Source organism: Carettochelys insculpta, chromosome 3 (genome assembly GCF_033958435.1).
Source record: "Carettochelys insculpta isolate YL-2023 chromosome 3, ASM3395843v1, whole genome shotgun sequence".
NCBI classification, from domain to species: domain Eukaryota; kingdom Metazoa; phylum Chordata; order Testudines; family Carettochelyidae; genus Carettochelys; species Carettochelys insculpta.
Window position 1 is genome coordinate 43,776,542 of NC_134139.1, and position 22,745 is coordinate 43,799,286.

At 42.4% G+C, this 22,745-nt stretch overlaps 1 protein-coding gene across 7 annotated transcripts in view; it reads left to right on the forward strand.

Annotated features, from left to right (window-relative positions):
- Window positions 1–22,745, forward strand: part of LTBP1 (latent transforming growth factor beta binding protein 1) — a 336,231-nt gene that overhangs the window by 74,158 nt on the left and 239,328 nt on the right. For 6 of the 7 annotated variants that reach the window (XM_074989698.1, XM_074989699.1, XM_074989700.1 and 3 more), the window contains one exon: window positions 236–411. The exons of the other annotated variant lie outside the window; for it this stretch is intronic. In XM_074989698.1, the coding sequence (XP_074845799.1) occupies window positions 236–411 (176 nt within the window). The remainder of the gene's footprint in view (window positions 1–235; window positions 412–22,745) is intronic. 7 annotated transcript variants of the gene reach the window in all.

The window sequence follows — 22,745 nt, forward strand, 5'->3', positions numbered from 1 at the left end:
GTGGACACACAAGACCAGCAGAATGCTAAAGGCATGACTAGCTGGAATAAATTGAAACTCAGTTGCTGTATTTCAGAGTCAAAGACTTTTATCCAATAACTTTTCTAAACTTTATTCTGAGACCTAAAATGAATACAGAGGCATTAACAATGGTTTCTTCTCTCTATAATATGTATTTATTTTAGTGTTTGCTTCAGTGATTAATTTATTTCATCTCTTTATTTCCATTAAATAGAATGATTCCCCTTTCATCTCAGACTTTGATGATGAATCTTCATCATGGCCAGACACAAGAATATGGGTTCAAACCCAAATACTATCCAGCAAAGAAACTGATTTCAGGAGAACAGTCTGCTGAGGGTTCATTGCCTCTAAGAATGGGCCAGGATCAACTTGCATCGCCTTTCCATTGTGAGTAAAAGTATAACCAAATAGCATAGAGAAAACATGTTTCAAATGTTGGAAATATCTCGTACAATGTTTGGATGGCCCTACCATGTGAAAACAGATAAGTCAAGATAATAAATAAACCAAGATAATTTTCATGCATGCAAGATGTTGAACATTTAGTATGATTCCCTGTTTATAATAAAAAAATGTGAACCTGACTCACCTTTGGAATTAGTAATGTTATTTCTACATCATGGCTTCTTTTCAGATAAAAAAAGCTCCACTAGATTTAGATGTAACATAGTATAGCCAATATAAACTGAGATATCCCTGCCTCCAGTCTTATGTCCAGGATTGCTTTCTATCAGTGACTTTTAAAAATGTTTAATTTATTACGTGTTTGTGTACTTTTTGCACAGTTAGCAGAGTGTCTAGTTCATGGTTGTATAGGTGCCCAGCTTGTTTCCTTGGCTCACATTCGGTCGTGTGGGCAGCTCAAGGACAAGCTCTGTCTTAAAGCTTGTAGAATGTCACGAATAATGAGTTAGTCATTACAAAGTGTCTGCTGGCTTGATCAGAAGAAATGTTCCTTGAGTTAAAAGGTCATGCAATCGATTTGAGGAAGTACGGTCCTTATCTTCTATTCCCAACAAGCTACTCCTGCCTAAATTTAACTTCATTATGGGTGCATCTACACTAGCCGGCTACTTTGAAGTAGCTGGCACAACGTCGAAATAACATGTGTCGTGTGTACACGTGCCGTGTGCTATTTTGACGTTGAAATTGATGTTAGGCAGCTTGACATCGAAATCGCTATTCCCATTTGAAGATGGGAATAGCACCCTACTTCGAAACGTTAAACTTCGAAGTAGGTCGTGTGTAGATGATCCGTGTCCTGCTACTTCGAAATAGGGGGGTCCTCCATGGTGGCCATCAGCTGAGAGGTTGAGAGACACTCTGTGCAGCCCCTGCGGGGCTCTATGGTCACCACCCACAGTAGCCCTTAGCCCAGGGCTTCTGGCTGCCACTGCTGCTGCAGCTGGGGGTCAATTCTGCATGCACAGGGTCTGCAACTGGTTGTCGGCTCTGTGGATCTCATGCTGTGCAGGCCGAGTGTGTCTGGGAGTGGCCCTTTAAGGGAACGGCTTGGGGCTTTGCTGGCCCCTTATTTCGACGGGGAGCGCTTGTGTGTGTGTGGACACTCCACATTTCCTTCCAGGGTGGCTCCTTTCGACATTCTCTGTCGCTACGTGGACATTGAACATTGATGGCACCAGCCCTGGAGAATGTGTAGACGATACACGTCGAAGTAGCCTATTTCAATGTCCTTACATCGAAATAGGCTATTTGGATGTAGTGTGCAAGTGTAGACGTAGCCTATATGTTGTGTATTGTGGTAAAGAGAAACTTTCTGTCATGAACGTAGAAAGAGCCTCACATCAGTCAGAGTAGTTAAAAATCTGTGAACATAGCTTCCATATGCAGTTCTGTTTATTTTCCTAGTCTATAAATCCATTTTAGTTTGTTTAGGTAGGCTATATATTTACATGCAAACAAAACAGCCTATCTAAAGTTTTGAGTGCACTGAAAATTAATTAAAATCTCAACCCACACAAAACTAACTATCCAGAAACAAAAAACAACAGAATTGAAATTAACATGATCAGCTAAAAGTGCAAAGCAATGCTATAAAGTACCAACAAAACCCCATACCCTCACTTTTCCTCATATGATAGTTAGTCAGACTGGGGTACTATTCCTGGAGCAAAGGCTGAACTTCAGGTTATTTGCATTCTGCCCTTTCTAGGAGAGGTGTTAACAATTTGCAGCAATAATGGGCCCCTTGCTGGTCTTCACCAATATGGAAGAAACTCAAGAGTACAGCTTGAAGCTCTCTCGTGTGGAACTCTCTTGACCGGCAACATCCATAATCCTGCATAATTTTAGTTAGCTAGATGACCACTTACCAAGGGTGTGACCAAGTTTTACATGGTCCCATAAGGTTTGTTTATAGCCACCAGTTCTGGCTCTCCATGTTCTGTGCTGTTATTTAGCTATAATTTATCCCTAAAAGTCTTCTAAGAGCCCAGTAAGCAGGTGCAGTGTTGGTAATGCTTCTGGACAATATTGACCTCCCATGGTCCCGCAAATTCTCTCATTCGGTACCTGTCAGGTCTTGAAGGTGACAGACTAGAGAAGTTTAACCTGTAGCACCAAACAAATCTGATGTCTGAGGTTCTTCAGATGATGTTATGCAGAAGAAAATACAGTAGGGTGTCAACATTTGCAAGGATTCTGTGTTCAGAACCCTTGTGAATGTTGATTTTCATGAATACTGGGGAGGGGGAGGGCGAAGGACTTGGAGCCCTGGGGAAGCGGTGGCCCCTGACACTCCTGCCCTGGGCTCCAGGGAAGCGGCAGCCGATGGTGCTCCCAGCCCTGTAGCCCCGGGGAAGTGGCAGCCGCTGGTGTTCCCCGCCCAGAGTCCTGGGAAGTGGCAGTCACTGGCGCTCTCCGCTGGAGCCCTGAGAAGCAACGGCCTCAAGCTGCCACTTGCGAATAACTGAGTTTGTGAACATTGTTTGTGAATGTGGGGACCTTACAGTAACTGTTTATTTGACTCCTTTGCAACCATAGTATAGTAAAAAATAATAATTATAATAATAATACTGTTGTTTGAGTGCTCTATGCTTGTAACTGTCTAAATGGCTATGCAAATATCAATTCTACTGACAGGTTACCAAGCGATAGTTCAATATTCTGGCTGAATTACATCCAGCATGAGCCATATCTACTCCACCCATTTGTACCTGTACATTTTGATAGATGCTTAAATTTCATGAAATTATTTGTTTCTTTTCTGAAATCTTACATTCTTGTTCTAGAGAGTGAGCAGCAGGAGTTTCCAAACCATGTATGATCTTGATAATAGTCAGATCAAAGAATTTTATAAGAGAAACCAAACATTTTATTTCATGTGGTAGTTAATTTTAAATTACATTTCAGACACATTTTTGGCTCAAAATATTTTCCCTTTTATATTTGCAGCACTGACTTCAAGAAAATGAGTTATTTTACTTGCATTTTGTCTGGTATGAATTTTTTATCAGATTATCCAATTTTTAAAATATTTTTGACATATTTTAATATTTTCTTATTTAGAAGGTAGAATTGCATCAGTTTGCAGTAGTTAAAGCCAAAGGACTGCCACATAGCCAACTAAAAGACTCTTCCATTAAAAGTAGGCGAAATCTGTCTGATACTCATATAGAAGAAAGACTTAATTGTCATACAAAATGTAACATTAAAAAGGTCGTAGAGCAGTTTTTAAACTAAGAGGTGGGGGAAAGCCGATTGGTGCGGGGAAGCACGTGGATCGGACGGAGACTTCTCTTACATGAGGCTCCATAGATAGGGATGCCCTAGAAGTTAGTCAGATAGGGAACGTGGGAAATAATAGATGGGCAAGATCAGATGTGAAACAATCACATATAAAAAAATCCAAGGCGTCTGTGAAAGGCGGACATATAAATAGTGGTAGTTTTTTAAAGTGTTTTTACATAAATGCTAGGAGTCTGTCTAAGAAGATGGGTGAACTGGAGTACCTCATATCAAAGGAGGAAGTTGACATAATAGGCATCACAGAAACATGGTGGAATGAGGACAATCAGTGGGACACTATCATACCAGGATATAAATTATATCGGAAAGACAGAACAGGTCGTGCGGGTGGCGGAGTGGTACTATGTGTGAAGGATAATATAGAATCAAACGAAACAAAAATCCTAAAGGAATCAAAATGTTCCGTAGAATCATTATGGATAACAATTCATTCCTCTAATATGAATATGGCATTAGGAATATATTACCGACCACCTAACCAGGACAGTGATAGTGATGCTGAAATGTTAAGGGAGATTAAAGAGGCTATCACAATAAAAAACACAGTAATAACAGGAGATTTCAATTAGCCCCATATTGATTGGGTACATGTCACCTCAGGACGGGATTCAGAGATTAAATTTCTTGATGCCTTAAATGACTGCTTCTTGGAGCAGCTAGTACAGGAATCCACAAGGGGAGAGTCAATTCTCGATCTAGTCCTGACTGGAACGCAGGATCTGGTCCAAGAGGTAACTGTTACTGGACCGCTTGGAAATAGTGACCACAATATAATAACTTTTAATATTCCTGTGTTGGGAAGAACACCGCAACGGTCAAACACTCTGGCATTTAATTTCAAAAAGGGGAATTACACTAAAATGAGGAAGCTAGTTAAACAGAAACTAAAAGGTAGAGTAACTAAACTAAAATCCCTGGAAGCTGCATGGAAACTGTTTAAAGACACCATACTAGGGGCCCAACTTAAATGTATACCCCAAATAAAAAAACACAGTAAGGGACCTAACAAAGAACCACCATGGCTTAACAGCCATGTTAAAAAGGCAGTGAGAGAGAAAAGGGCAGCTTTTGAAAAGTGGAAGTCAAATCCTAGTGAGGAAAATAGGAAGGAACATAAACACTCCCAAATTAAGTGTCATAACGTAGTAAGAAAAGCCAAAAAAGATTTTGAGGAACAGTTAGCCAAAAATTCAAAAAATGACAGTAAAATGTTTTTTAAATACATTAGAAGCAGGAAGCCTGCTAAAGAAGCAGTGGGGCCCTTGGACGATAAAGATATAAAAGGAGCGATCAAGGAAGACAGTGCCATTGCGGAGCGATTAAATGATTTCTTTGCTTCAGTCTTCACGGCTGAGGATGTTACAGAGGTTCCTAAATCTGAGCCAGCCTTTTTAGGTGACAAATCTGAGGAACTCTCCCAGATTGAAGTGACATTAGAGGAGGTTTTGGAGTTAATTGATAAGCTGAATAGTAACAAGTCTCCAGGACCAGACGGTATTCACCCAAGGGTTCTGAAAGAACTCAAATGTGAAATTGCGGAGTTATTAACAGTGGTTTGTAACCTATCCTTTAAATCCGCTTCGGTACCCAATGACTGGAAGACGGCCAATATAACGCCAATATTTAAAAAAGGCTCCAGAGGAGACCCTGGCAATTATAGACCGATAAGTCTAACATCAGTACCAGGCAAATTAGTAGAAACAATAGTAAAGAATAAAATTGCGAGGCATGTAGAAGAGCACGAATTGTTGGGCAAAAGTCAGCATGGTTTCTGCACAGGGAAGTCGTGTCTAACTAATCTATTAGAATTCTTTGAAGGGGTTAATAAACATGCGGACAAGGGGCACCCAGTGGACATAATATACCTAGATTTCCAGAAAGCCTTTGACACGGTCCCACACCAAAGGCTTTTATGTAAATTAGGTGGTCATGGGATAGGAGGAAAGATCCTTTCATGGATCGGGAATTGGTTAAAAGACAGAAAACAAAGGGTTGGAATAAATGGTAAATTTTCACAATGGAGGGGGTAACTAGTGGTGTTCCCCAGGGGTCAGTCCTGGGACCAATCCTGTTCAACTTGTTCATCAATGATCTAGAAAATGAGGTAAGCAGTGAGGTGGCAAAGTTTGCAGATGACACCAAGTTGTTCAGGACAGTCAAAACCAAAAGGGATTGTGAAGAACTACAAAAAGATCTCAGCAAACTGAGTGATTGGGCAGCAAAATGGCAAATGAAATTTAATGTGGGTAAGTGTAAGGTAATGCACATTGGAAAAAATAACCCAAATTACATGTACAACATGATGGGGTCAAATTTAGCTACGACAGATCAGGAAAGGGATCTTGGAGTTATAGTGGATAGTTCTCTGAAGACATCCACGCAGTGTGCAGCGGCAGTTAGTAAAGCAAATAGGATGTTAGGAATTATTAAAAAAGGGATAGATAATAAGACAAAAGATATCATACTTCCCCTATATAAAACTATGGTACGCCCACATCTTGAGTACTGTGTGTAGATGTGCTCTCCTCACCTCAAAAAAGATATATTGGGATTAGAAAAGGTACAGAAAAGGGCGACTAAGATGATTAGGGGTTTGCAATGGGTCCCATATGGGGAGAGGCTAGAGAGACTGGGACTTTTCAGTCTGGAAAAGAGGCGATTGAGGGGGGATATGATAGAGGTATATAAAATCATGAATGGTGTGGAGAAAGTGAATATAGAAAAATTATTTACCTTTTCCCATAATACAAGAACTAGGGGACACCAAATGAAATTGATGGGTAGTAGGTTCAAAACTAATAAAAGGAAATTTTTCTTCACACAGTGCACAGTCAACCTGTGGAACTCCTTGCCAGAGGAGGCTGTGAAGGCCAGGACTCTATTAGGGTTTAAAAAAGAGCACGATAAATTTTTGCAGGTTAGGTCCATAAATGGCTATTAGCCAGGGGTAAAGTATGGTGCCCTAGCCTTCAGTACAAGGGCAGGAGATGGATGGCAGGAGATAAATCACTTGATCATTGTCTTCTGTTCTCCTTCTCTGGGGCACCTGGCATTGGCCACTGTCGGCAGACGGGATACTGGGCTGGATGGACCTTTGGTCTGACCCAGTATGGCCATTCTTATGTTCTTATGTAACATTCCTATATTGATTTCTGTTAACTCCTTAGGTAGTTCCATTCCAACATGCTTAGCATCTGAAATTAACTTGGTATAATATTTTATAAGTCCTAAATTATTAAAGTATAAGACTCACTTTAAAGACAAGTCTGTTTTTACCATTGTCCACTTGAGAGAGGGCAAGGAAAGAGGGTGGATGTAGACCCTAAGGGCATTTAAGGGGTAAAACTATTCCTGAAGCTGCTGCCTATGTTGGCAAACCTGAAATTAGTTGACAAAGACTTCTGATCTGTGAGACCAATACTAGTAGGAATAAAGAGGCGAAACACCCAGCCAGCAGAATGAGTTGTGGGGCAATCATGACATCTGTGACATTCCCCTTCTCCCTTCCCTCGGCCCCTGTTGGCTGACAGGAGTACCTGCAGCTGTCTGTGGGCTTTGTCTTTCTTAAAGAAGCAAGTGCAATTCCCCGTTTAGCCTGACAGTTTATAAATGACCAAGCAAATAAAACTTGTAGAAATTCAGGTAGGACTTAATGTAAAAAATTTCCATTGACATTGAGTCTTTAAAAACAGCTGTTAAATATACACTAGACAGCATGGGTGGAATTTGAATTCTGTAAATATTAGCACCGGGATGATGGGTTCTATAAATTAAATGCTGCAGAGAAGTATAGACTAGAAGGACTCTATGCTCTCTATTAAAAATGTGAATGTGTAAATGTAATCCACTCTTGGCATCACTGTCAGCAAAATAATTTTGATAATTACTTACGAGGTATACCATCTGCCAGTAACAGGCAGTCTTCAGATGCATGCTATCTGCAAATTAGAAGGTGCAAAATAGACCTGGATAATGAAGGCAAATTTCCGTGGGCATTTTTTTAAATACTTCTGTGATAAATTTGCAAATTTTTTTTGTTGGGACAAGGCCAGCACAAATTCAGGGAGCATAACCAATTTCTTAATTGCCCTTCGTGTGCTGTGCTGGGCAGAACTTGAATACAGAGAACTGAGTCCAAGAAGGAAGAGGATGTTCCCAGCTTTCCGCTGGGACACACATAATACTCACTTATAGCTCTGGATATTATACTTCAATGTCAGACACTTTCCTGAATGGAAAAGATCTTTTAAGTTATATTTAGAGGTTTTATGGTTTCATTTGAGTCTGTTCCAGTTGAATTTATGGCCCCACTAAACTAAATGGGATTTTAGCAGTGACTTAAATGGGGCCTAGGATATGACCTGTAGTAACTACAGCAGCAGTCTTAACACGTGAAGAGATTTAAAGACAGCTTCAGTGAAATTTTAAAAACCTGCTATATTTTTCCCTAAAATTGATTTTCTACAACATATATTTTTTCTCAAAGTGATGCCTGTATGTGTTATTCCACGTGGGTGCACATGCATGCTGTGCATCTGATTCTGGAAGTTTTTCTTATATGTGCAAGTCAATGGACACTGCTATCAAGCAGTTCCATGTACCCTCAGCTAAAGGTATAAGAGGGAGTGCAGATAGTGCATGCCAGTTCTCTTTTTCCCTGGCATGTTCTGAGTAGTAACTTCTGTTCATTTTTGCTCTTTGTTTACAAAGAGTAACTTTATACATAGTTGTATGTAGCTGGACCTAGAATTTCTTAGTGTTAGATAAGTTTAGTGTAGTCAGTGTAATTTTTCACAATGCTTCATTTGGGGACGGCATTCTTCCTTGCACAATGTGGATTCTGTCCAGGATTCCAGGCTTCAAAAAGTGTTTCCTACCCATGCTCCATGTCTGTTAGTGTCGAGCTCTAGCAGTCCAACAGGTGGTCGTGGCAGGGGCTGGGAAGCACCAGGGCAAGCCAGCTTTCGCTGTCTGGGCAAGGCACATATCATGGCATGTTGTGGAATTTGTGAATCCTTCCCACCCAGACCGACGTAGCCTGAAAGTTTCTCCTTAGCGAGTACCTAATGGAAGAAGCAATGAAACCCCAGGTGCATTTGGATCCAGGCACAGAGGGCCTCCCTGTACAGCAGCTGCTATTGGCAGTGAATGCCACTCTGAGCTCTGCAGGTGCCTTAGAACCAGGTGTACCAAAGGCTAAAGATAACTCCCAACATTAGAGGAACAAACACTCTTACAGGCACAAGAGCAGACCGCTCCTAAGCACTGGGTTTTGTCCCAAGCCAACCCAGGTTGTGTGAGATGTTGTTTGTGAATCTGGCTGGACGAGTGCCCAAGGTTCCCTGTATGGAGGGTAAAGCCAGGATCAAGTGTGATCAGATGGTACCAATGGTCACCTCACCACCCAGACGTTCAGATCACTCACTGGTGCGTGCATCACTACCTATTCCACTCTCACTCATGTGTCTGCCACAGACACCAGCTGACCTCTCTGGCATTTTCCCCAGTCCTTTGCAGACTCCTGGCCACTTGGAGACAGTCCTGTCAGTAGAAGAGTTAATCCTCCCATGCCCATAGTTTCCCCTTCTCTCCTGCCCTCTGCTCACTTGTGGACGATGAACCCCATCTGTCGCTGCCAGGGAAGTCTATCCCTCTGACAAGAGAATACCAGGAGTGATTCCAGGCACTGATAGATGCAGGAAAAGCTTCCAGGTTGCAGTGGACATGGCTGACGGGTCCTCCTGCTAAGGGTAGATTTGTGAAGGGGCTTGTGAATACAGTCTTCTGGCTTTCCCGGGAAGGTCCAGGGTCTGCCTTTTGACAAGAACAAACTGTTTAATGGTAAGACCTATGAATCTCTCCTCTCACAAGGATTCCAAATTGACAATATGATCCTTTGGGATATATATTCCATCTCATTCAGTGTGCACACTTACTGGTTTTCCACGCCAGGCTGCATACCTGCCCCACTGCCTTGACTTCTCTCAGACACTAGCATTCTGCCTCCACACAACTCCACTATTTTCATATCACCAAAACTATTTATGACCATTGTTGTACAGTCAAAGGATCAATCCCTTTTGTAGCAGTTAATCTCCATATGAGTCCTTTGGTATATCTCCGAATACTGCAAATCATCCAACATACTCTCACTGGATAGAGTCACAGTGTACTCTGTACAGTTGCAGGATGTTCCCTTAGCCACACTGGCAGATGTATCCTGGTGGGACATGTGATGGGTAATCTGTCCACATGCTCACAACAAACTAGGCCATCACACAAGCAGCAGCTACAGATGTAGCTCTGACCAGGCTTCTGCAGACTGCACTTCATTGGCATCCTGACATGCATTGTCTGCACTGATCATGAGTCATATTTGTGTGGAATGGGCCCTATCAAGTGATGAAAACCCTCCATATACAGGTACATAATGCACTCTTTGCAGAAATGGTCTTTAATTGTGTGACCTATTGTCTGGGTCTCAATTTGAGACTGGTCTTGTCAGATTTCTCACCTCTCCAGATAAAGTGAAAGGGAGTGGTGGATGGTTAGCTCCTCTGAAATATGAGTCATTTGGTCTCAAAATAGGCATATAGTCATGGTGACTTCTAAAGTTAGTGGATACTTTTGCATATGCTAGAGTCGCTCATCTGTAAAATAGGTTACTAATACTTTTCTACTGAAAAGGGGTGTTTTGAAGACAGATTTGTTTGTTTGAGGCACTAATCTATGATGAGCTCAATTGCAAAAGCCAAGAAGGGAAAAAAAACCCTCTAAAACTTTATTTAATTCAGGATGTAAAGCATTGGTGGGCAATTTGCAGCCCACCTGGGTTCAATGTGCAACCCATGAGACATTTTGCTAAAGGCTAGATTCTGCTGGTTTCTGTCCAAATAGTTTTTTCCCTGCCAATTTTATTAAAGTGACATATACATAGAGCAAGGGCATGTGAATTGAGGTGCGTGTTGATAACACACTACATTGATTCTAGGAGATGTGTTCCCCCTCTGCATCCAATCAAAGTGGTGCTACAGTTTAGTTGGCACATTCCACAAATTCTAGGTACAAAAGTGCAGTTAGCAAAACTACCCTATCCTGTGAGACCTTTAATGAGCCCACTGAGATGGAGGGTCACTCATGCAGCCCACTCACTGGCCTGGGTTGGTTATTGCTGATATAAAGTGACCAAGGCTCGGGACCCACACAATGAAGAGGGAGGATGAAAATAAATTTGCTTTCATCCATCCATTGACAACCTGAATCCTGTTTCATTGTGAATCTATGATGTGGAAATTTGTTGAGTTCAACAACCGAACACAAATTCTTCGTGTTTGTTGCACCTTTACATGTTTTATTCTGGCCTTCTGTGCAAAGCCCTAATTGAGACACTGGCTAAAACATCCATGCTACTCGGCATCTGAGATGCATAATAAACAATGCTGGTTTCTATCCCCTAATTTTGAAAAGAGAATATGGTTCCAAGTTGGATTTACGGCTTTGGGTCCCCTTGAAACTTGAACCTGAGGACTTACGGTATAATATGATTTTTAAAAAACAAAATAGACAAGTCAATGCAGAATTAAAACCATTCTGTTAGGCACCACAAACCACATTATTGCTTCTGTTCGTTATTTGGGCCACTCTTTTTTGCCGGAATGCCCTGAAGCTGGTTGCCAGGAAACAATAACAGTATTGCTCACACTGCTATTAGGCATGTTTTTACATTATTTTAAACATGGAAAAATGGCTATAGTCCAAAATCCTCTGAGGATCTTACACAGAGACTCTTGATGGTAGTAAAATACACAAGGAACGAGAAAGGTGATTCATAAAACCTTTTGACAAGACCCCACTTTAATAACTCAGGCTTGATCATTCATATGCTACACACTTACACAGATGAACAAAATCAGTTAAGTTATTGTGCACTCCTCTGGCTCAGACAAAAAAGTGGTGCTCATCTGAGAGAGAGAAAGAGAGAGTGAGCGAGCGAGCATGCATGCTTGATCCATAAAAGACTGCTGATGCCAGGGCATATAATATAGTTGAGACTTTTGCAAAATCATTGCAGCACTTGGGCCTGCATGTGCAGCAGCTACTTTTATGATATACTGAATGATGCTCATCATTGTGTAGAAGGGAAGGACAGGAGCAAGCCTTTAACACTGTGGAATGCAGAAACTTTTTCAGAATGTGGTAGGGTTAATGAAATAATACTTCTTGGACAGAGCAGCTTTTGCCACAGTGATTTATTTAACGTAGATATGTTGTGTACTTTCTACTTTAGCTTAAGTCAGTATCAACAACGAGAACCGAAATGCAAGCTTTTTCTTTTAATAAGTGACCTAGATGTATTACTGTGTGTAAGATTGCTTATTTAACATAATCAGTACAAGTTGTTTACTGTATGGCCCTGTTTGTTGTCCTATCCTGTGGCAGTGGAATGCAGAACAGATTGTTGTGGTGGTACCCAATGGGAATCAAAAAGGCAAAGAGTTGTTGTTAATCTCCAGCTCTGATTATGAGATTCTGACGAGACCTTCTTTCCAAACATCTTTTTCTCACCACCTCAATTCTCCTACCCTCTCTTTCCTCTCTTTGTTTCATACTACAGGAACAGTAAGGAAGAAAGAGAGACGAATAAATAAATAAGTAAGAAAGTAAAGAGCAATGGCTGCATAAATAAGAAGTCTGGGGCGTTCTGTTTTATAGAGGTAAAAAAAAAAAAAGAGACAGCACCCACTGTTAGGGCAAATCTATAGAAGTGGGGGACAGGCAGACTGAGAGACAGCCATTTTATCATGCTCTCAGAAAGATGCTGGACTGGCTTGATCAGAAGAGAATGGGTTCACCTGACTGATACACCTGCAGTTTTAGCATTCTGTCACCCTGTTCTCTGCTTGTACCCTTGCCCCACAGCATATCTAGTGGGAGAAGTGGAACTGAAAAGAGAATTTGTGAGACTGAAAAGGAGAAAATACGTGGAACTGGGAAGATTTAAATAAAGAAGGCAGTGGAGCTTGTGAGAACAGAATAATGAAGGCAGATGGAAAGATGTGGAGAGAACAGTGAATGAGGAGAAAGGTGTAGGTCAGTGCAGCTGCGCACAGGAGGCATGACTAGAGAAGAAAGGAGTTATATGTGAAGGTAGCCTGCATTGTCATATTTGTGACTACAGAAATACAGGAGCACGTGTAATAAAGGAAGCACTGAAATTAAGAATGACATTATGAGAAGAAAGCTACTAAGGCCTTGGTTCTGTCATCCATGTTACAGATCGTACCTTGCTTTGTGAGTAGTCCCATTGGCTTGAGTAAGGGTGATAAATAGGATGACCATCCATCCTGTATTGGGCGGGATGATTATGTATTTGGGACGCTAAAAAGGTATCCCGACTTTTTTTTTCAGAGGGACTAATTGTACCATATTTGCACGCCCCAACAGCCTTGGGGAAGCAGGGGGAGCGTGGGCAGCTGCTGCTTCTTCAGGGATCCCAGGGAGGCTGGCAGCTGTGACTTCCCTGAGGCTGCGGGGGATAGAATCATAGAAGAAGAATCATAGAAGAGTAGGACTGGAAGGGACCTTGAGAGGCCATCGAGTCCAGCCCCCTGCCCTCATGGCAGGACCAAGCACTTTCTGGACCATCCCTGAAAGCCATCTATCTAACCTCTTCTTGAATATCTCCAGTGATGGAGATTCTACCACCTCCCTTGGCAATTCATTCCAGTGTTTGATCACCCTGACAGTTAGGAACTTTTTCCTAATGTCCAACCTGAACCTCCCCTGCTGCAATTTCAGTCCATTGCCTCTTGTTCTATCCTCAGAGGCAAGGAAGAACAAGTTCCCTCCCTCTGCCTTATGACACCCTTTTAGATACCTGAAAACTGCTATCATGTCCCCCCTCAATCTTCTCTTTTCCAAACTAAACAAGCCCAATTCTTTCAGCCTTTCTTCATAGGTCATGTTCTCTAGACCTTTGATCATTCTCATTGCTCTCCTCTGGACCCTCTCCAATTTCTCCACATCCTTCCTGAACTGCGGTGCCCAGAACTGGACACACTACTCCAGCTGAGGCCTAACCAGCGCAGAGTAGAGCGGGAGAATGACTTCTCGTGTCTTGTTCACAACACACCTGTTAATGCATCCTAGAATCACGTTTGCCTTTCTCGCAACAGCATCACACTGTTGACCCACTATAACCCCTAGATTCCTTTCTGCTGTACTCATTCCTAGGCAGTCCTTTCCCATTCTGTATGTGTGACGCTGATTGTTCCTTCCTAAGTGGAGCACTTTGCATTTGTCCTTATTAAACTTCATCCTGTTTACCTCAGCCCATTTCTCCAGTTTATCCAGATCCTTTTGAATTATGACCCTATCCTCCAAAGAAGTTGCAACCCCTCCCAGTTTGGTATCATCTGCAAACTCAATAAGTGTACTTTCTATGTCAGTATCTAAATCGTTAGTGAAGATATTGAACAGAACTGGTCCCAAAACAGACCCCTGCGGAACCCCACTAGTTATACTTCTCCAGCAGGATTGTAAACCATTAATAACTACTCTCTCTTTAATGACCTGCTCCATTATCTTTCCTGGCACAGAAGTTAAGCTGACTGGTCTGTAGTTTCCCGGGTTATTCTTGTTCCCCTTTTTAGAAATGGGTACTATATTTGCCCTTTTCCAGTCTTCTGGAATCTCTCCCGTCTCCCACGATTTACCAAAAATGATTGCTAAAGGCTCAGATACCTCTTCTATCAGCTCCTTGAGGATTCTAGGATGCATTTCATCAGGCCCTGGTGATTTGCAGACATCTAATTTCTCTAAGTAAATTTTAATTTGTTCTTTTCCTATTTCAACTTCTAAACCTACCCCTTTTTCACTAGCATTCTCTATGTCAGGCATTCCTTCAGATTTCTGAGTGAAGACCGAAACAAAGAAATCATTAAACATCTCTGCCATTTCCAAATTCCCTGGTACTGTTCCTCCCTCCTCACTGACCAATGGCCCTACCCTCTCCTTAGTCTTTCTCTTGTTACCAATGTATTTGTAAAAAGCCTTCTTGTTTCCCTTTATGCTTGTAGCTAGTTTGAGCTCATTTTGTGCCTTAGCCTTTCTAAGCTTGCTCCTGCATGCTCGTGTTGTTTGCCTATATTCATCCTTTGTAATTTGTCCTAGTTTCCATTTCTTATACGATTCCTTTTTTATTTTGAGATCATGCAAGATCTCCTGGTTAAGCCAAGGCAAGGTCACTGAGGCCTGTGGTTTCCTCAGGCTCCCAGGGAGTGCCAGCGGCTGCAGCTTTCCTGAGATACCGGGGAGCGCTGGGCAGGCTTCTCCAGGGGAGGGCTGGCAGCTGCCACTTTCCCGGGGCTTCTAGGGAGCACCAGCAGCTGCAACCTCCTCCCTGGCTCCCTGGGGCTTGGAGGAGCTGCCCCTCCCACCATATCTCCCATCCCATATTTGGAACAGGGAGATATGATCACCTTAGTGATAGACCTTGGCTTTTAGATAACAACAGTATCAGAGGTTTGGTAATACTTAATGAGGAGGGCAACAGTGAGGTAATAAAACTGTAGCAAAATAATTAACAGGTAATGTTTTTAAAGAAGGTAGGAAAAATGCAACCATTAGTTGGTAGCAACAATGTAGTGGTAGAGGTTTGGCCACAGGTATTTAAGGCATAGCTTCTCAAACCTGTATTCCCTCTTGTTCGTAATATTTATGTGTGTTCTAGACACACACGCTTCACATAATATAGTAGACCAGTGGGTACTTTTTGTATAGTAACATTTTAGGCCACTAGGTCGTGGATGAAATAAAACTGTGGTGCTATGTCTAATTCCATTGATATTCCTAGTTCCTTCCAGCTTTTTGAAGGCATTCTTTTTGAGCTAGTAGAAATAAGATTAAATGCAAGGTATGCAAATGTACTCAAACTGAGCATCTGGAAAGAGTTAAGACATTTTATCTTCTTTTTACATAGGCACCCTAAATCTGTGCTGTTAAAATTACAGCACAACTACAGAACATCATTTGGAATTGATGAATGGTCTAGTCTTTGGCTGATATCACTAAAAAGACTAAGGACTATGAATAGTCTTTATACAGATGGGGTTTGAGTGAAGGAGAATTTCTTCCCCTGCTTGGAATACATAAGAGCCAGGCAGCATTAGTCTTTCTGCTCACAAGTGAGCAAATACTGTTCCATTCCCGCCAGGCACCCTGAAAAGAATGTGGGGCTATGATCTCCTACATTGACCTGCAGAGTGAGCCTGTACAGCTGTGAGTATAAGCTGAACCTTGTAGAGTTTAGGGCTAGAAAACGCATAGCTCTTTCAGTGTACCCTGAGTAAGGATTCCCTGGATCCCCTCAGGGTACACTCATCCTGAACCCTGGGATCCCTTACTATGGGCGTCCATTGGACATCAAATTGAAACAGCTTTTTTCTTAATTCCCTTGCTCATTTTGTAAATTGATTTTCTGCACTATGACAGGTAGAGGAACTAGGCAAAATACTCTGGGAATTTTTAAAGCCATGTTTTAAATTGTGCTAGTGAAAACCATCCTTAACCTGTACGCAGACCACAGGCACCACTGGGTCTCAATGTCCACCACCGTTCTTCTGTGTTTCTGCTTCCTCTGGGGAGGATCTGGTCAACGGTGTGAAAGCCAGAGCTGTTAGCAGCAGAACTGGTGAAGGAGCCATTCAGGTGTCAATGAAACCATTTAACAGGCATGTGTCTACCCCTGTCACTTTCTGAATTTACTGCGTTGGTCTACAGGACATTAGTGTAAAACAAGGGCATGACATCTGTAATGGAGGACCACTAACCACAGGAAAATCTGTTGGGGACCATAGTTGAGGGGAAAAAAAGACACCTTTGCGGAAAAAACAAAACAAAACATTCATTTCACTACACTCAGGCTGCATCCCAGAGCCTAGGGAGATCAGGGCTAGTAGATTTCATGGGTGCCATGTTTCTGGGGAGAGGCCACAAGAGAGATTCAGTGCATGGGAAGGGGTTGCTGGAGAGCAGATTGGGGTGGGGATGTGGAGTCCAAGCAGGAGGTAGGGTGCAGGAGTGAGCTTGGGGTGCAGGGTTTGGGTGGAAGATGAGGTGCAAGAGTGAGGTGGGAGTGAGGGTGAGAGGTCTGGGTGGGATGTAGAATGCAGGAGGGGTGGGAGTCTGAACTCACAGGAGAGGGAGGATGCAGGAGTGGCTAGGGATGAAAGGTGGGTAGGAGGCAGGAGCAGAATGTGGTTGGAATGCAGGATGTGGCAGGGGAAGGGTTGGGAGAGTGTGGGGAGGGGATGGAAGTTGGGACCTCTGTGAGGGAGTGTAAAAGGATGAGCTGGGGGTTGTCTGGGAGAGAAGGTGCTGGGGTAGGCTGGAGGTGGGGCTGGATTTCTGGAAGTGGCTATAGAAGCAGGGTAGAGGTGAGGGGAAAGGGGATTGGGACACCTACGTGGTGCAGCTCTGTGGGGGGCAGGCCCATGTGGCTCTGAACACAGGAGGGAAGTGCCTCTCCCACTTGCCCCCCCCCACACCATTGGTTACAGTTGGGCCAATGAAAGCAATTGATGGTGCTGATGGGGTGTGCTTCTCTGCAGTGGGCAGAGGCTGTTCCCCCCCGCCACACAGTGGGGAGCTGGGGCTCTGGATCATTCTCAGCATGAGGTGGGGATCTCTGAGCCTTGCAGGCCAGATCCAGGCAAGCTGCAGTTTCCCCACCCATGCTTTAAAATTTGTTAGAAAAATATTTAATTAGTGTGTTGCTGAAGATTATGAAATCAAATTTCTAAAAAGTCATCCCTCTCCACCCTCAGTTGCCATCTGGCATAGGGGCACTGATTTACCAGTACTGCATAGGGCGGTATCCTAAGGACAGACCTGGCACAGTCTCTGAGGAAATTTGTTAATTAGTCGTCAGGAAGATTTGTTGTTGTTCATGACTCACTGGTGCTTTCCCTGTATATTGTTAATGGTTACATAGGTCATTATTGAACAAAAATATAAATAAACTTTTTACTTCCATGGTAGAACTTTATACAATGTCAGCTTTCCTTTTGGCTGAAAAAACAAATCTGTGGGGAAAAATTATACCAGGCGGGAGTAGTAAAATAACTGTTTAGGAAATAAGTCATTTCCATCTAAGTGTTTTTATTTTCGGTCCAGCAGTAAAAAAAAAAAAAGTTTGTCAACTAAAGAGTTAAAAAAATTGAATGTGTGACTTAAGTGGGATTATTTATAATAAAAGAGGAAGAGAGTGAAGATAGAGTAGCATTCTTAAGGTCACCAAATTCTTTCAAGTTTGTGTACTGTGTTTTGGACATATTTTCCTTGGTAAGGGTGTTTGAAGTTGCCATTAGCATGTCCATCATAATGTGTATTATCCTATGGAATGACTGGTTATTTAAAGGAATCCTCCAAATCATACAAATACAGTACTATATTGTCAAGGAACTCAAGTTGTGAGTGGAGACTTGTTTTCTGCCCTCAAAATAGATATAGATGTACATGATTTTGTATTAGATGTCTGGATAATTTGCTCCTTCCCACCTCTTACTCAAGTTCACACATGAGAAGGAAGAATCGGAACAGAGAGGAAGCCGTGCTAGTCCACCTTGATTACTGTTTTTGGTTCTCTGTACCTTAAATATTGAGTCTATTCTGGTATGGCTGTGGTCTGAAGAAGTGGGTCTGTCCCAGAAAAGCTCACCTAATAAATTATTTTGTTAGTCTTTGAAGTGCTACTTGACTGCTTTTTTGTTTTGATGAGATGGAAGAGCCTTCTTCATAACAAGCGCCCACGGTTTCTCCTGCTGAAATGAATAAGTTGGGTCATGCACCAGTTATGCTGAGATCTATTTAAATTATTGAATGTCATCATGGTTAGGAAGCCTGCAGCATACTGTAACTGTGAGGCTCATCATGGGAACCTCAGAAGGATGTGGTGTAGCTCAAGTAAATAAAAAAATATAAAAATCCACATATTTATAAAAATAAAGAATTCTGATTAGCATTGTAGACAAAGTAATCCAGGAGGTTAACCTGAGGGATTCTATTGCTTTCTGTAGCCTTGTGCCAGGTATGTCCAAAGCAGCTGTCCTAGACCTTGCCAGCTACCTCCCTCCTCATTGCATTCATCCTTCTTACTGAAATATTATATAACAGACCAAACCACCACTGGTCACAATAGAGTGATGGTGAAAGATCATTGCTTGCCTTTTTATTTTCCATTTCTAATGACATTAGATAGTCCCTACTCAGAAGACCTGACAATCTTTATGGACAGCCCTGAGTACGTTATTAGTTCTGTATTAAACAATGAATGTACATTAAACATCTATCTGTCATGGATATCACCACTATATCTCAACATCTTTAAAAAAAAAAAAAAGGAAGATGAAGAATGTATGAATATGAGATACCAGTTTTAAACTAAAATTTGCTCTCAGTTGAGGCCTTGCGAGTCCACTGGGAATTTGGCCCAAGAAAACTTTACAAACCATACCCATTTAGCACAGAGGTTACAGCTACACTACGAGATAAATTTGAATTTATTAAAATCAATTTTATAATGCCAATTTTTTAAAATTCAATTTTGAGTATCCTCAGTTCCCACAGCCTCCCAACAAATTTGACATATTGCTTCTATACTGAAATCACCAAACATTGACAACACCCCCCCCACAAAATACCCCAAACCATCCCCCCCAAGCCCCAAAAAAGATCTCTCCAAAAAAAACCTCAAACCCCTGCCACTCACCAGCTCCACTGGTATTGCTGCTGGAGCCGCCTGGCCACAGGGTGCCTGGCCCTGTATGGCTGGAGCCACCTGGCTGCAGGGTGCCTGGCCCTGCGCAGCTGGAGCCACCTGACTGAAGGGTGCCTGGCTCAGCGCAGCCTGACTGTGGGGTTCCTGGCACCGCGTGACAGGAGTGCAGCCACCCTGGTCAGTTTCCTGGCTCCTGCTAGTAGTGGGGACCTGCGAGCCAGGAAGAGTACATAGTTTTATGGGATACATAGGGGACACTTGTGAAAGTTAATAAATTTGAATGAAAGATATGGTGCTTCCATACCAGCCTTTATTCGACATTTTAAACTTGAGATGGATGCTATACCTGTCCGTTAATATCAACATTTTGTTATCAATATTAGGGCAGACTAAATCAAGCTAATGACATTTACAGTGAAGACAGTGATGTTTTAATGTCGAGCTAACTCCTTTAAATTTGATTTTATCTCGTAGTGTAATCGCAACTTTAGTAACACATCCCTCCAGCGGTCTTTATAGGCAGTGGTCTTGTGAACAACCAGAAATAACTAAAACTAGGCTCCATGGAGCAGAAGTATTGATGACTTGGAGTAACATTGGCTGATTTTCCTCATGGTGAATCTATCCCTCAACTTATGCACTGAAGACGGTAGCAGACGTAGGTTTTACAACCAGGGAATGAGGATTGGGGTGGAGAGCACAGCAGTGGTTCAAATGGTGGCACCTTCAATTATACCTTTTAGCCTGCTAATTTCACACATGCTATCATGCCCACGTATTATGACTTGTCCCCTAGTCTGGTATAATTGTGTTTGGGACTCCTTGAAAACTGTTCCCACGTTTCAAAGGGGATACTCCATGCAGACAGGAGTGATCCTTTGTGACTTCCTGACACCATCTCCCCACCCCAATTGGCTCCTCTTTTAGGCTAATGGAGTTGCAAATGTAGCAGTTTGCTGCCCTGGTAGGATTCCCCCTGCCACCTCAGGGAGCCAGCAGACCAGAGTCAAGAGCACCATATTCTGGGACTCAAGGCATGGGGATCCATCTGCCCCATCTCTAACAAACACGTCTAGATGTCAATCTGAAGGAAACCCCAAGGTGTAGGGGCAGCTGCACTAGGCTTGGGGAGAGGTCCTGATATGAGTCAGGGGAAGGAGCAGCATATAATATGTGGTCGAACAATGAGAGGATCACGGAAGGGGAGAAGTGGAATGTAGCTGTGGGGCAGACGTGAAGGAGACTAGAATACAAAGGAGTGGAGTGAGGTTCAAGATGCTGTGTGGTATAAAATAAAAAGGGGGAAACGAGCATATGAATGCTGATGGGTGGGAAGGCTTGTAACACAGGGGCAGAGAGTATCGGAGGGGTAGCCATGTTAGTTTGGATCTGTTAGTCTGTTACAGGGGCAGAGAGTGCATCATGGGGCGTGGGAGTTTGCATGTGGGCACGTTAGGCAGGAAGCTAGAAAAAGAGGCTGATAGAAGGGAGCAGAGCCTAGAAAAATTGGGGATAGTATCCCAGATGGCAAATAGGGTAGGACGTGGGGAAAAACAGAGGACAGGTAAGATAGGAGTAGCACGTAGGGCACAAAGGACTAGTGCAGGAAGACTGTATCTTTGAAAAGGTACTAAAGGTTGAATCTCTCTAGTCTGGCACCCTCAGGAGCTGACTGATGCTGAACAAGAGAATTTGCTGGACCACTGGAGGTCAGTATTGTCTAGTGGCATTACCCACCCTTCCATGGCTTACAGGGCTCTTAGAAGACTTTTAGGGGTAAATTACAACTACATAACAGACCAGAACACTGAGAGCCAGGACTGGTGGCTGTAAACAATCTTCATGGGGCTGTGGAAAACTTAGCCACAACTGTGGTAAGTGGACATTTGGCTAATGTGCTGGACCACAGATGTTGCCAGACTAGAGTGTGCCAGGCTAGAGAGGTTCAACCTGTACAAGCCCTCCTAAAGTTCGTAGGGTGCCATTGGCTAAAAATCTAGTCTGCCTCTGCGTCCTATAGATAGAGGAAATTAAGACTTTTAACTCCTCTCTAGGTCTACTGTTAATTTTCTTAGTAGCTTTGCTGATGATGCTTTGAGTGTACCTTCTGCTCCTGGAGCTCCTTTTACTTCCTTATTTTGGCTCATTTGTCTATCCTATTTTTCTATCATTTTGCTATTATATTGACATAAGCAGATCAAGTGGAAAGTCAGTAGTACAGCAAGATTTTTCATTTTCCTTACTTTTTTTTCAAATGAGGCACTTATCATATACTTCAGTCCGTAATTAAACTTGAACTAGCATGTGGTGCTGGTGTCACCACAATGCACTTAAAAAAAATGTTTGAAAAATTAGACGTTCCAGTTTTGTTCCTGTCAATAGTACAATGACATTATCTTTTGAATTTCATCAAGTAAAGAAGAAATACAGTGTGTGCTTGACCTTCAATTACACTGTCCTCCCAAACTATACCTTTGCCAAACTTGAGGAAGAGGTCAAGCCATAACTACTCTGCACTTTGTCAAGCCAGCAATAATTGTTATTTTTAACATCAACTCTGCCAAACCTACTAAGAAAGCATTGGAGGATACTCCTCACATGGAAGTAAGTCATATCCTCTTGTGAAAAACCTAAAGAAGAGGGGAAGAGAATGCAGAAAACTCTGAGCTCACTGGGCAGAGTTTCTGACAAATGCTTTCTTTCAGAATAAAAGTTTGATGTCTCTTTTATCTATTTAGGCATATACGTTAACGTTTACAAGTATTGAATCTGAACCTCAGGATATGCAGGAAAACCAAGGTCCATAATTATAAAGGAAAATGAAAGAGGCAGTATTTTTTTTGTCTTTTTTCTTTTCCCCTGTGGTCTATGAGTAGTGCATAGAGCACCCTGTAGGGGTGTTTTCTCCATCGTTGCACTCTGTGCATGTGTTTGGGGGAGGGTGTGGAATCTAAGAGTATTTGTCAGCCAAATAGAAAATACTAGTTCCAGGGATACCCTGAAAAAGTGAATTGGTTTACACCTGTCATTAATCCTCTATGGCTTTGGTTGAATGTCTATCTGAATACCTTACTCACTCAGAAGGCCACCTGTAAAGATTTTGGGAGACTCTTCACCCTTACAGATGTTGGCCTACACTTAAAAACTAGATTATCTAATGTTAAGACTCATAATT